This window comes from Saccoglossus kowalevskii, chromosome 6 (assembly GCF_978046115.1).
Source record: "Saccoglossus kowalevskii chromosome 6, keSacKowa6.1, whole genome shotgun sequence".
Lineage (NCBI taxonomy): Eukaryota > Metazoa > Hemichordata > Enteropneusta > Harrimaniidae > Saccoglossus > Saccoglossus kowalevskii.
In genome coordinates this window covers 13317182-13331323 of record NC_140646.1, presented here as the reverse complement: position 1 = coordinate 13331323, position 14142 = coordinate 13317182, and the positions used below count along the sequence as shown (strand labels likewise).

The 14142-nt window shown below is 36.2% G+C and overlaps 1 protein-coding gene across 1 annotated transcript; it reads right to left on the bottom strand.

The window, feature by feature from the left end:
* Positions 1-788: 788 nt before the first annotated feature.
* On the bottom strand, positions 789-12684 carry LOC102806201 (amine oxidase [flavin-containing] B-like). The gene is made up of 17 exons (XM_006825853.3): positions 12540-12684; positions 11203-11297; positions 9129-9266; positions 8183-8293; positions 7582-7777; positions 7432-7469; positions 7259-7322; positions 6781-6875; positions 6390-6473; positions 6198-6273; positions 5826-5913; positions 4997-5050; positions 4755-4812; positions 4211-4308; positions 3817-3928; positions 3258-3320; positions 789-2155 (listed from the first exon to the last, which is right to left on the bottom strand). Exons 1-17 carry the CDS (start codon positions 12586-12588, stop codon positions 1982-1984), a joined length of 1593 nt encoding a protein of 530 aa, XP_006825916.2. The 5' UTR covers positions 12589-12684; the 3' UTR covers positions 789-1981.
* Positions 12685-14142: the final 1458 nt, after the last annotated feature.

Here is a 14142-nt window from a genome sequence, read left to right as displayed (position 1 = left end):
TTTACTTATGCGTAATTAATTGCTGCTGGTTGTGGATGAACTTGGTACAGTATGAACGAATCTATTTTTTGTTGTCCCGTACAATTGTTAATAATATCAGTTTACTGTGTCAATAAATCCTGGAATCTTTAGTACACGATTCTACAAGATGAAGGCGAGGCGTCTAATCACACAACACCTTCTCTTCAACGCATTTTTGGTTTAATAGTTTTAAGAATCTAAGAGAAGATGCCACTCAAATGGATAGGGATTAGTTGCCATGACCACTGTGTTTCATTGTGCTCTGTTACCAGCTTAAGTTACCCAATTAAGAATTACAGTTATTATAACCTAGCTCGTACGGTGGGTATTGCTATTCGATGTCTAAATAAAGTCGTGCGTTGGCAAACAGCGCCAACTATGGCGAACGCGAGATGTGTTCACTTATAGACGAGACGATAAGAACGTTGATTAACATATACGATATTCAAAAAAGTGAAATACATTTCTTTTTAATAATCAAAAGAGAGCACATTTCCCTTTCTATTAATTGCTGGGTTGTACGCGTTAATGGTTAGCATATTTATACAAAATTTATCAACTAAACCCTAAAATACACTTTCTCTGCGTATCGCTAACTCGCGTAATTTATCATAAGTAAGTGTAACGTTCGATATACAAATTGGTCACAACAATTTTGAAATGTCACATGTCTATGTCACATGTCAGGTAATATATTTCTGAAGTGGTTTACTTATTTCAGAAAGAGGCTAGAAAAAAAATATGCGATATACGAGTGAGACAAACAATCAGCACAACACAAGTAAGTTGATTTATTTACTATAAACTGTGAAACACTTCACTATTAAACAATGCATACAATCATGTAAATTGTAACAAACAGGGTTTGTTTTTAAAATTAACATTTGGAAAGAATTCAGTAACATGCAATTACAAATATTAAGTTTTATCCATACTAGTACTTTCAAATTGTGCCAAAGCTGTGACAAACTGTGCAAATTCGGCATGTCAGACCAATGTTATTCAGTAATTTCCGATCATGATTAAAAGTAATAGAGGGAATAGTTCATTTGGCATTTAACTGATCATACCTGGGGCCAGAAACTGTCAATAAAATATTCTCTTAATAATAGAACCTTTTACACACAAAAAGAGCAAGGATAATTATAGATCTATATGTATAATCCCAAGGCTCAATACGTTATTCAAACGCTATGTCACTTCATACAGTCCCAGTACTGGCGTAGTTGTGGCCCGGCCATACTAATAATACAACTCAGACCCGAACGAAAACATATTCAAGAAGAATTTAGCCTGAAAGTGTTATATTTTGCTTCGGATGAGTTTAATCAAAAGCAGATTTCGAACATTAATTTTGTAAGATTTGTTCAGTCCAATATCTTCTCAACAAGAGGCTTGAAAATCGTTAGTGTGATGTAAACCGCCTTCAGGTCTATTGCGGCGATCTTTGATTCCGTCCAAAAAATGACTTTCGAAGCCATACTGCTGGTGACCTTACGAAAATTTACTTGAGAATAATATACTACAGCCTACTTTAATTCATTCAAAGCGTGAGAGTCGTCACCTGCGCATGCGTCAGATCCATACCGTTTCATTGTTTACAAACAAGCGTCTACCCATGAGCCTTTGCGTTTTAGCGTGTGTTGTTATCGTCGTTTGGGACTCAATTCCCGCGCGTGCGCAGGTGGCGACCCTCCCGCTCTAACTGATCGAGTTGAATCGGTGGCATTGTTGTCTGTAAGGTTCGTAATGATGGTTTTCTGTCAATTAGTCCATATAAAGTCCTGTAATGAAGACTAGTATTCTGATTAGTTGAGAGACTGTAGGTAAATTTTAAAACCTGATTACAAATGTGATACACAACAGATGCATCTTTCGGATTCCAATTAATAACATATTTTACGATTCTCATTAATTCTGATTGGCTTGAGCATTATAAAAACTCGAAACTTTTCACCATTTAAAATAAGTCTGTCAGCTTATTTTTCACCTGTTCAATAATACTTCGATTTCTCATCAAGATAGCAGCCCCAGCAACGATTAACGTAGACAGTGACAGAAAACGGAGAAATCCAGGGATAGATGGTATGTGCTTCTCTATCAAAGATTCCTCGAATGGCAAAGCAGGGACATCCTAAAAAATAATTGATATACATTGAGCATACTAGTAATTGTTGACGTCATTGAACACTTAGAATGTCCTCGCGTACGCGAAAACAGATCCTCGGATTTTTCTTGTGGTCAGTTGATTTCACATAACGTGTGCAATTATTTTTCTTTTTGAACAGAAAATTGTACACACTCAGTTACACAGTTGATTGGTTAATGTCAGCTGTATGTTAGATTGCATTGTTATATACATAATTAATAATTATTTATGAAACTGTCCCAACATCGACGTTTATTATGAATGTGAACGATGATTTTCATATTTAATCTAAACCGTCCGTCAGAAAGTCCAGGGTACGCCGCACCTCACCGAAGACGATTAACACAAGCAGCGTTGTATATTGCAGTGTGGTCACAAATGTGACGTCATTTGCTAATTTGTACAACAAAACAGCGAAATGTTAATTTTCCTCTTTGAAATACTCCTGTAAAAGAATATATTTTGCTTGGCAGAGGATACAGAGGCGGCGGCACGAAATTTGACATGGAGGGGCGAGATCTGCTCACCTGCTTCCGGGTCATGCCATCCCCCACCCCATTAACATTTTGAAATATAGACCCTCTGAAACGCTATTTCCTGCATTTTTAGGGGCAAATTTTGCTGTCACAGAAGGTTTCTGCTTGATTTTGGAGGGGCGACCCCCCACACACACATTTGTTTTTTCGATTTTCGATTTTTTCGCCCCTCTGCCCCGCCACTACTTCGATAGACAATCTTGATATGTAGGTCTTCTTGAACCGAAAATTTACTTAAACTTGATCATAAGCCATCCTATCCAAATGGAAACGCGGTGCTATGGTTCTATCATAGGCATTGGAATTAGCACTGAAAGCGAGTGCGAACAGTTCACACTCGTATAATGGTGGCCATTGTGTCCAATAAATTGCGCGATTTACACTGAACGGCGAAGTCAACGCGTAACCAAACGATTGGTCGCCAGGAACGTCCACGTCAACGTGAACGCGGAATCTGCGCGAACAGGTACAAGTAATGCGTGTAACCGAACCTCTCTAATATTACATTCGCGCAAATCTCACAATGCTACACACTTAGACTTGCTACCTACCAATGACTCGGGTTCAGATTGCCAGATTTCGCTCTCATTTATCTTGCCCATCGCATACATGATCTGAAAAAGCGTAATGAATACTGAAATAAAATACCTCCCTGAAGAACTGATGTGTGTGTTTGATATTATTAACAGTAGGCGCTGTTGTTGTAATTGGCACGTGTAGTTAGAATGTGCATGTTTATGTTTAGGTTAAAAATATATTCCTACATTTCTAGACGTGGGAGCATCACCCCAATTTCACACGTCAGATTAGAAATAACAAGATGTTTGAACACACCAACATATTTGGAATGTGAACAGCGACAGTCATATAGGAGTTTATATATCGATTCGCAACTTATTATTGATTTAGGGTGATGTCACAATTCTGGCATGTTGATGGGAGCATTGAACTGTAACGCATCGTAACTAACACCCGCATAATAAAACAAGTTATTGTGTGCTGTTGCGTGGATCGAATGAAATACTGCGCCAGTCATGATTATTTGTGAATTACACAACAGGTCGTAATTGTATTTTCATACATATTACGCTTTCTATGTAGAAGCCGTACCTCCCTTGCAGCCCGTTCGCCAGCCTGTACAGCACCTTCCATGTACCCAGCCCACTCCGTTGCTGTCTCCGTACCAGCAAAGTGAACACAGCCATGTGGAGTACGTATAACACTGGTAACAAAACAAAGCAATAATAATGATACGTCCATGCTACGCTCAAGAGTAGATTTAATTATGCCCAGTTGTACATAGCTAGCGCTTCATGAGACAAAAGCCAATGTATTAAAATAATACATACTTCTGAACACATTAAGTATATAATAATAACTTTGCACGAGACTATCCTCTATATAGTCGTGACATACACAGAACATTGTAAATATCATCATCGGGCATTCCGCAAAGATAATATTAACTTGTGAATATTCTTTATTATTGATGGATTACGCTCACCTTCCAAAAGATGTAAGAACGCCGGGAGGCATTACTCCAACATAACATCCACCTGAATATTCCTCACTCAACCAGTCGTTATCTATGTATTCTATTGGCTTGTAAAATAAATCAATAAAATAAACAATTAAAATCTAAATTTTCGTGTTTTTCCCTTATAGAATCTTGTAAGAAAAGTGAATTAATTCCATCAGCTACTAAAAGAAAGAAAGAATATCTCAACATTTCTCTACGCGTATGAGAATATATTTCAGTCCCTGGGGACCTACGTTTATAAGTATAATAACTGTGTTGTAAATTGTAATGCAATGAATAGTTTGTGGAATATTATGTTATATGATAATCCAGACGTGTATACGTACACTGCATTGCATGGAAAATCAAGCATAAGTTGTCTTATTTTAGATACAAAAAAAAACAGTTAGTCGCGTTTTGAATGGGTGAGGCACGGGTTAAGGAACTGTATTCTGTGGGTTCCATATTATAATGAACATAGTATAGTTTATTTAAATATAAATAACACAGTCTTAAATGTAGTACTCACGTGATTAGCTTCATCCGATTCGAAAATTTCCGCGTAGAATTCTGCGAGTCTCTTTTTTCTGTCATGAGATTTAAATGCGAATATTTTCAATTAAAAGTGTCATTTCTTATTATATTTCATTATGTTGATTGAAATTAAACTACATTCATAATTTTGAATCATGCAGTAAAATTTATTATTTGTCAGTTTTGAAAATATATGATTAACATCTGAGTGTGCATTTCATTTGTTTGTTTGTTTACCTTTTTTCTTTGGTCCAGGTAGTCATTATCCGTGCAGGTTCACCTACAGTTAGTCTGAAACAAACATGATCAATGTATATCATTTTTTTACCACAAATCAATGATTTCCTACCATTTCAGAAGATCAATTAACGTGCCTCACAAGTGCATACACGTTCGAAACAATCTTCACATGACTAGTGGCAGTATTGATGTAATTATTTTGCAATAATTTGAAAATAGTGGCTGGTGAATGATATCTGGCTAAAATTAATTATATTATTAAGGTTTTTCTAAGAATACTAATACGGAAGAAAACCCATACTATTAAGGACACTGTGTTTATTAGAGCTATTTCATGATGTCGCAATACGATGAATATATTTCTAAATATTTTGAATATTACAAAAACAAAAAAGAGTTGTATTTGAATGTGCTTTCGCAGCTGAATATGTTCTTGGGCTATTGAATACGACGGTTATATAACACTCAGATTTTAACACTTTTTTTTCTGTTTATAAGTGTTTAAAAACAATATATAATTAGACTTACAATTTAAAACAGTATAGATAAGCCTTCACACTTTCACTTAAAACATTATGATGATTAATTTTGATTTTATGTGAACCAGCCATCTTTTTATTTCAAACTAATGAACCATTTTCGAATGCGTACAATCAACACTAATTAGCATATGGATTGTTGATGTGATGTTGGTTTAACAGTTTGTAGCATATATAGTACACCAGTTGACAAACTTGAAGACAATTTTAGGACTTGAATAAATTTCAGTTGTAACTTTTTTTATTCAAACATGAATTCTTTTAATTTTCAGTTGATCTTCACTCACCCGATGATACATGGGCATGAACCATCTGGTTTTGTGTCATCAAGGGCGACTGACACTAATCCACCTGTGACTGCCATTCCATTGAAGTCTGTAATGACATGCATTGTATAAATTACTGAATGATTTCACATTATTGTTTAACGTAGAAGGAATGGTTAGATTATGTAACTGGCTAACTAATGGAATTGCTTTTTTGATTTTGTTGTGGTTATATAACACACATGAAAAATAATATTTATAATTTACACAAATAGGCTTATCGAACTCGTACAGTAATACGAGTGGCTTCACTTTCATATGCTATATTTGAAGCCAGTTTTGCCACCAAGTATGAATATTTATCATATCCAAACAACAATTATGTAAACTCACTTTTCTCCCTCCAAAATGTTCTTTTATAATACAAATGCGACTTGACAGCCGATCCCATTGGTACACGTTGAATCAACTAAAAAAAACAAACAAACAAAAAACATTTTTTTAATATTTCATTACAATTTCTACTCTTGAATAAGTTACATGATCAAAAATGAAATGCTTAATCATCTAATATGGTATGTCTACCTGGATTTTCTTTGGTGGCAGTGGTGGGTCAAAGGTCATCCTACCAAGTAAACATGGAGCAACAGCACTGATAGCGTGATTCGTCTAAAAAACAAAATAAATAAACGTTCATTAGTAGTTTGATATCTATCTAAACCAATATATGACATACACAAATATGACACATGGACACAAGATGTGATACAATGCCTCGATCACGATTCAGCCAAATGCACTGCAATAAAAAGAAGAAACGTCGACAGATAAATCGGAAATCTTCGCAATCAAGCCTACGATGGAGCGAGCTTTACGCGCATCTAGTACATATATATGGTATATGTTACTAAGATAGCTGAAAATACCAACTAAGCTATTAAATGAAGGATTATTTTGTTTTTAAATTGCTTATCACCTTAAATTGTTCACCACTTGCTGTTGTTATTATGATGACGCCATCGTCAGTATTTTGTTCAACTTTCACCACAGGGCTGTTAAACTTTATTTTGTCTAAAAGAAATTATATAAGATGATCTTTATATATAGGAATATGTGACAGCAAATGCTGGCGTTGAGCTTTGTTTGCGGGAATGATACATGACAGGTAATATTTCGAGAAATTCCAGTGGCATGTCAGAATATTGTCATAGTTTGTCAATAACTTCGTCTTGTAGTGTGTCAGTATCTTAGTATTATGATACGTCAAAAACTAGGCTTGCGATATGTTAGTATCTTAGAATTTAGTGGCATATCAGTAAGTTAACGTTATGGCATGTCAAGAAATTAATCAGTGTTTCAGAATTATGAGATAGTAGTATCTTAGTCGTGTGGTGTGTCAGTATTTTAGAATTGTAGTCTTAGTCTTGTGGTAAGCAAGGTCGCATTCGATATACCTTTGCCAATACGTTCTATTATCTTCTCAGATATGGTTTGACTGCCGCCAATGAACTTTCTTTCCTGCAATGCAAATACAGATAAATTATACTTTAGCGATATAAATAACTATTATATTTTGAAGGTACTGTGATCATCTAGTCAAGTGTTTCTAAAAAACGTTTCCTCTTACCTGGCCTCCATTATCTGTGCTAACTAACCTCATGATTCCTTTAAAATTAGAAGATGATTGATTAAATTATTCAAAAATATTTGTTTTTAAATCATCATAGTAACACAATATTTATTTCCTCGACTCGTGGGTGTTGTAAAATACGCTCACCTTTTCCTGACTGGGTATACCAGAAGAAATAGAGAAGAGATATCTCCTCCGGTTCAGCGGCATATATTAGACGTGTCAGAATTATGGTCCACTCTTTTGCGGTCTTTGTCCAGCAGATTTTATCAATCCATTCCTTGACAGTCATTTTGTCCCACTCTGCAGCTTTTGGACAATCCCACGGTGCAGCAGGAGGCACCTGGTTGAACAAAATCTATTACTTGGAACTTCCCAGGTTTGTATGTACTCGCATGTTACCGTTACCCAAAGATGGCGCGTAGACTACCGCCCTTTCAATATCATGCATCATGCGCACCATGAATATAATTTACAAATGACAGACATAATACTTGTATACCCTCAACGTTTTCAATGTCATGTCTCTCCAAATTTTCTCTTACCCGTATCTTCTAGACATAGCTCACTGAATGCGAATACACGTGCAGTGAATACATTTATTATGAGATTCAATTTGTTTAACCAAATGTGGCCATTTGATAATTAATTTTATGTGAAACGATCCAGGAATAAAACACATTCAGTGGGGAAACCCTAGACAGCATATACGTGAGTTGAACACATATAAGATTAGCAGATAACTCACCATTGCTGCACATTCATCCATTACTTTACATACGTTGTTTAAGTCCATGACAACAAATGGATTATAGTAGTTAGGAACACTCCCTTGGAACACGAGTTTTGTACTGGGACCCTATGCGGAAAAAAAGTGACGACTTGGTTATGTTTATGGTATGTGTTAATTTGTTCAAACATTGACAAAGGCAACTTAATTAATGTACCCATTAAGCGTATCCCATGACATGCGACTAGTTGCACAGGTGCACATTAGATTGGGAAACGTTTAATAGAATACATATAACCATTACTTTTGCGCAATAACATAACACTTCAATATACTGACATACGGATGAGCAACTGATGATAATTTGTTATGCCATTGTTCGATGAAATAGCTCTGTGATAATGACATTCGAATACAAAGATCAAAATTACTATATTATCGATTTAACAGAAATTCTGAGAATGAAAGTTAGCAAACTAAACCTACATTGCTGTTGACCGAATCTTAATTTGCATACAGTCAACACGATTAACAGGTTCACGCAGGTTAAGTTCACGCCGAATTGCATATAATGAAACAATACCATCTCATGTCAATGACAACATATTATGTTTTTAGCCTACGTCACGAGCCAAATTTGTCAGATATGGTAAAAAAGTTATTGCATGGAAACCAACTACAAAAAAATACTAACTTGGACTCTCATTCAACAATTTGACATATAATCAACAGTTCGGCTCAAACATGCAATAATGTTAAACCTAATTCATGTTATTCCTGAAGACTATTCATTATTAATGCTGTCATATTCAGGTCACAGGCGATTGCCTAAGTATGTGACCACCACCAAAGACACTCTGAGATAAGATGTTTAAACAGATGTACTAACTCGGGTTCATGTACTATAAAACATGTGACTTCAAGTAGATTATAGTAAATGAATTAGAATGTTGGAGTTACTCACTCCGGTCTGAAATATTGTTCTCTCTTTTACATTCACTCTGTAGGTTTCAACGCCAAGATCTTTTGCCATTCGCAGAATTCTGTTCTGAGTTGGACCAATATATGAACCGCCCAAATCAACATACTTGAATGATGGAGCCTATAGGTAGAATGTAATATACCATGTTTAGAATAACAACACTCTTGACATATCAATGTGTATGTATTTGCTTGCTATGTGCGAAACTGTTGCTTGTTCTGCGGTTGTCTGAGGTTGTTTCCATTTTTCCTGTTGCTCTATGAGAATTTATGCCGTCCCGTCGTTTTATTTCAAATTGTCTTTCCGAGCAACAGTTCCGTTCATAAATAATAATAGTGATCAAGAATTTCAAATGGAAACAGTTACACTTCCTTGCAACAAGAAAACGTTAAATATCAAAGTATCTCGAAATAGAGAAAAAATCTTATTGAACACGTTACGTAATGTAAACAATACTTAACGAGGGTAAGAGACCCGTTGATAAAATAAAGATCTCTAATGAAAATGTCGGTACCAACTCTTTCTTTCATTGTAGTAAGATCTCGCCTAAATCCTTTAGTAGATTTCGCCCGCCTCGTCGCTTTGTCAGTAAGTGGTTCATGGATCCCCCATCGTGTTTTTTTAAAAGTTGTAGTACGAACTTTCAGACAATTTCAGTGAGGGGAGTGGGGGCTTTTTGTATGTCTTGAATTTCCCGCGATTTATTTCCTTCATTCTTCTCATATTGCAACATAAATAACGATTGACAATACTAGTTTATAACCCCGGTAGCCTCAGCGGAAATGGCTAGTGATGAGGAAACTAAAAAGAACAGTGAATCTGCGGGAAATGTTATGGCAGATATATCAGCTATGACTGGCACTGAACCCCACACAACCATTGAATCTATTAATAATTCGAGCAATTTGGTAATTCATAAATGATTCATATTCAAGAACTCACTGACACAATAAATAGGTAAATGAACACTAATGGGGTCACACAGCTAATTATTAACCGACTCGACTTCTGCATAAACTGTATCAGCTGTAACTTGTTATTCTCTTAAAAATTGTCATGGCAACAAACATTTATGGAGCAAAATAAAATGTTAAACCATATTTCTACGTATGTCCTTTGTCGTCTCAAAACTGGAATGTAAAATAGCCCGTTTTTGTTGGTCTTGAATTTGGCGGAGGGGCGTCTGAACTAAACTAATAGCCTTCTTTTAATTAATAATAAAACATAGTTGAACTCTGGTGACCTTGCCCTTTGTAATATAATATTATTCACTTTATCATAGTTTGTTTCAATTTGAATATGCATTGTCATAATTAATTTTGAATACAAACAAGTTTTGGGGTTGAAACAACAGTGGGAAAGCAGTTTACCGAATGTCCTTGATTCATAAATCATGCAAGATACCAGAAAATCTTAGCTGGCTTTTGCCCAAGCTTTTTGTACAGGTGTCTGTCAAAACGTAATGATTCACTGAGACAAATATGAACTGACGTATTATATTCATTGTGTGACTACTGTATTATTTGAAAAGTAAAAAAAAAACGCCCTCTATCATGTTGCAAGCTCTGTTTTGTAGTGCAAATCAACTTAAATAGTTAGTTGGTGTCCAGTGAGAGAGAAGTCAACAGTACGTTTGCCTCCTGAGATTCTACATCTTCAAACTTTGCAATCTAATAAATGATTTGCTTCATTGAACACATACAACAATGCATGTTTCCACTGAGATCAGTGACCTTTGAATGTGTATCACCAGTGATCAGTCAAGTAGAACCAGTCATAATATTGTATCAGATTTTCTCAATTTTTGCATGATATTTTCATACAGGACATCTGTCGTTCATACTCAGGGAAGACTTTATACTAATGAATAAGGTGACCAAGTTTGATAAAGTTGATAAAATAGAATTAGTAAAGTTAATGTGCCACAATAACAATTATTAACGACGACAACGACGACGACAACGCCGGACAGAAATTTTTCCTATAATATACCTTTCCCTTCCATCTTTGATGCTACGGGCAAGGTAAAAATCACAATACAATACAAAGTAAATACCCTCGCAGTATATGTTCTACCGCCAACTCTGTCTCTTGCTTCTAACAATAGCACATCCAGTCCTTCTTCGTGTAGTAGTTTGGCCGCAGACGTACCTAGAAGGGAAAATAACACTATAATATGCGCACTACTGCCATTCAACATATAGACTTCAAACGATAAATTAATGTAACAACACTATTGCAAGACGCATGTCCCGACATTCAAACCTCTCGTGTTGCCCTTATGGATGGACTATGAAGGGATTGTAAATTGAGATTAATTAAGGAATCGTCTTTGAGAATGAATGTTTTAATTAGAGCATCTGACGTAATCAGGTGATTTAACAGACTACAGCATATCCTAAGAATTAGCAGCATAGGTAGTACTATAATAACCAAATGAAAGTATACTTAAATAGAAATATTACCACTAATTTCCTTAAAACGAGCGATAAATTTTACTGGCGCATTATATGTTGCAGTTACTGTGTCGGGCCAGGAGGTGAATTAAATGGAATGTCCCGAACGTAAATATAAAATTAGAATTATAATGTAAATAATACATTGGTATCTCGAGCAGATCTCAGGAAGTATATAAACTCATCTCATTGTCACTGATGGTCATACCGTTTGGCATCCAGGGTTCTAAAATATACCAGACGCTGCCTGTTGAGTCACGTTTAATTACCATATTGCCAGTTCCATTCTTCTTTGAAATAGCGTGCAATGAGCGTAGCGATCACCGTAATTATTCTACGAAGGGTGTTTATTAGTCAGATATTTCTAGTTACAAATTTGGGCTCCCCGGCTTTTGCGAAGGCTGACGTGCGAGTAACTAGCCGTCATCTTGCGGAAGACCTGCAACTCTTTGCGATGGGGATTTGCATACGTAGCCGACATTTTGTATTCTTTCCTGTTCGATATAACGTCGTTCTAAACCTAATAGAGTGTATTTTAACCGATGTACCTATTCCTACGTATAGCGCTGTGTTGATCGGGCGAACTATGTTTAATTCCCCCACCGTCTGTCCGTATTGTGATATCATACCCCCGACACAGTCCTTGTACGCAGGGCTACCGATATACTATGCCCTGCTAGTGATAAATAGTGTAATATTGCATATTCCTTCTTAATTGTATTTTTCGTGCCGTATTTTAGTCACGACTCATATCCTCCTATCAGGTCAAGCCTCTTTGAAATGCAGTGGAAATTTCGAGTCACGTCTACAGCCCGACCGATTTATTGCGTTATAAGCAACTGAAGGTTACGAGGGGAAAGTGTAAAATGTACACCAATGTCCGTATTCACTCGCACGTTACCGCTAGAAACAACCAGACAGATTAAAAAAAACTCACCACTTATCCCTGCTCCAATTATTATTACGTCATGAATGTTATCTGACATTTTGACGAAATCAGGAATTAATCCGAACAATAAGTCAAGTCTTAGAAGACTTGCAGCTCTTACACGAATCAACAATGTCGCCGCCAACTAGTAGTGATCTGAGGTGACCTTTCAATTTATGTGTATAGCCTAACTAACAATAAGATGACCTGCAGATTGCGTGTTATACAATACTTAGGGATGGACCATTTGTATTACAGGGGGGACGAGCGTTGGGTATGTTTCAATAAGATATTACAGGAAAGTGTCTTGTTATTATGTACCATAATAGTTATTTTACAATCGATCGATGTAGCTTTACATTCTTCTGCGTACAAATCGGCATAGATTATATATCGATTATAGATCGGCATATATATATATTCAAATTAACACATAATCTGCATGACTGTCTGCCTGCAAACCCAACGTGCAAATAATCGCGGTTTTGCGTTGACAAATATTAAGAAATTGGAGATACTGATTACAGTGGAAGCGATTTGATTTGTGCAATCAGTGTTACCATAGAGACGGCACGTATATCCTTTCAAATAATTAACGTACATCATGAATATATATTTGTATTTAAGACCTGGTTATCACGTGATTGTGTCAGTGGCTTGCATTCATCGGCTGGCAAGACATTGCCTCGCCGCTGATATATATATACTAATATGAAGGATTGCAACCCGCCTGGAAACAGAGGATTGGAGATAGATTTTTTCAATCCGACGGGAGTCTGGTTTGATGACGAGGTTAGTAACCCAACGGTAGAGACGGGGAGTCAGTTGGTAATAAATCTGAACTTTCTGTGATTCGTCTAATACTTCTACAGCGTGAGGGCACCATGAAACACGCCCGCGACGTCCTTTTGTAAAAATAGTATGTAAATTGTTTATTAAAGAAAGAATATTTTCAGTAAAATTTCCAGATTTATTTATTCCCCCCTTTTCCTCCCATAAATAGGATCAAATTAAACACTGTCTGCTTTAATTTAATTTGAAATACTTGCCAAGGTCAACGTAATTTCCCCTTCCACAGCAACAAATCATTCAGTTCACTAATTTCCAACATCTGTTGACACTGGCCACTCCGAATCTAGAACCACGCCTGCGTTACGACTTCAATGTTAACTTAAAGTAACTCCACCTCTGCAACATCACAATACAATTTTCAGGCCAGCTGCTTTTTAGTTTGTAGTTGGTTTAGGGGTAAAGGATACTTAACAATTCTGTAGAAGCAGCAAAACTCTCAAAAGAAGGCTATTATTTTTTTTAATAAAATTACCACCAATCGCCCATCTTGAATTGAATCATCAATATAAATGATGATGATGTGTGTTTGAAATTAAACCAGGTATTATTTACTAACATTTCCTTTAATTTCTGACATTTCTTACCGTATTCAAGTTGGTTTTTCACCCAACTTCCGACCAGTGCAGTGCAGTGCAGTGCAGCTCCGGTGCAGTGTCGATGTGGCAGCCAGCGTATGTCTCAAGATGATGCCTGTCCAATTCGGCATATGGGACTGATAGATGCAAGACAGTGTGCTGTGGTTCTGTGCTGTAAAACCAAC

What these genes read in the sequence shown, in the direction of transcription:
- LOC102806201 (XM_006825853.3), bottom strand. Translation starts at nt 12,588, where the DNA reads ATGTCAGATAACATTCATGACGTAATAATAATTGGAGCAGGGATAAGT. An exon ending in AATAGAACGTATTGGCAAAG is followed by an intron (nt 6,876 to 7,258) that starts GTATATCGAATG and finishes AATTTCTTTTAG; the next exon opens with ACAAAATAAAGTTTAACAGC. An exon ending in AACATTTTGGAGGGAGAAAA is followed by an intron (nt 5,914 to 6,197) that starts GTGAGTTTACAT and finishes ATGTCATTACAG; the next exon opens with ACTTCAATGGAATGGCAGTC.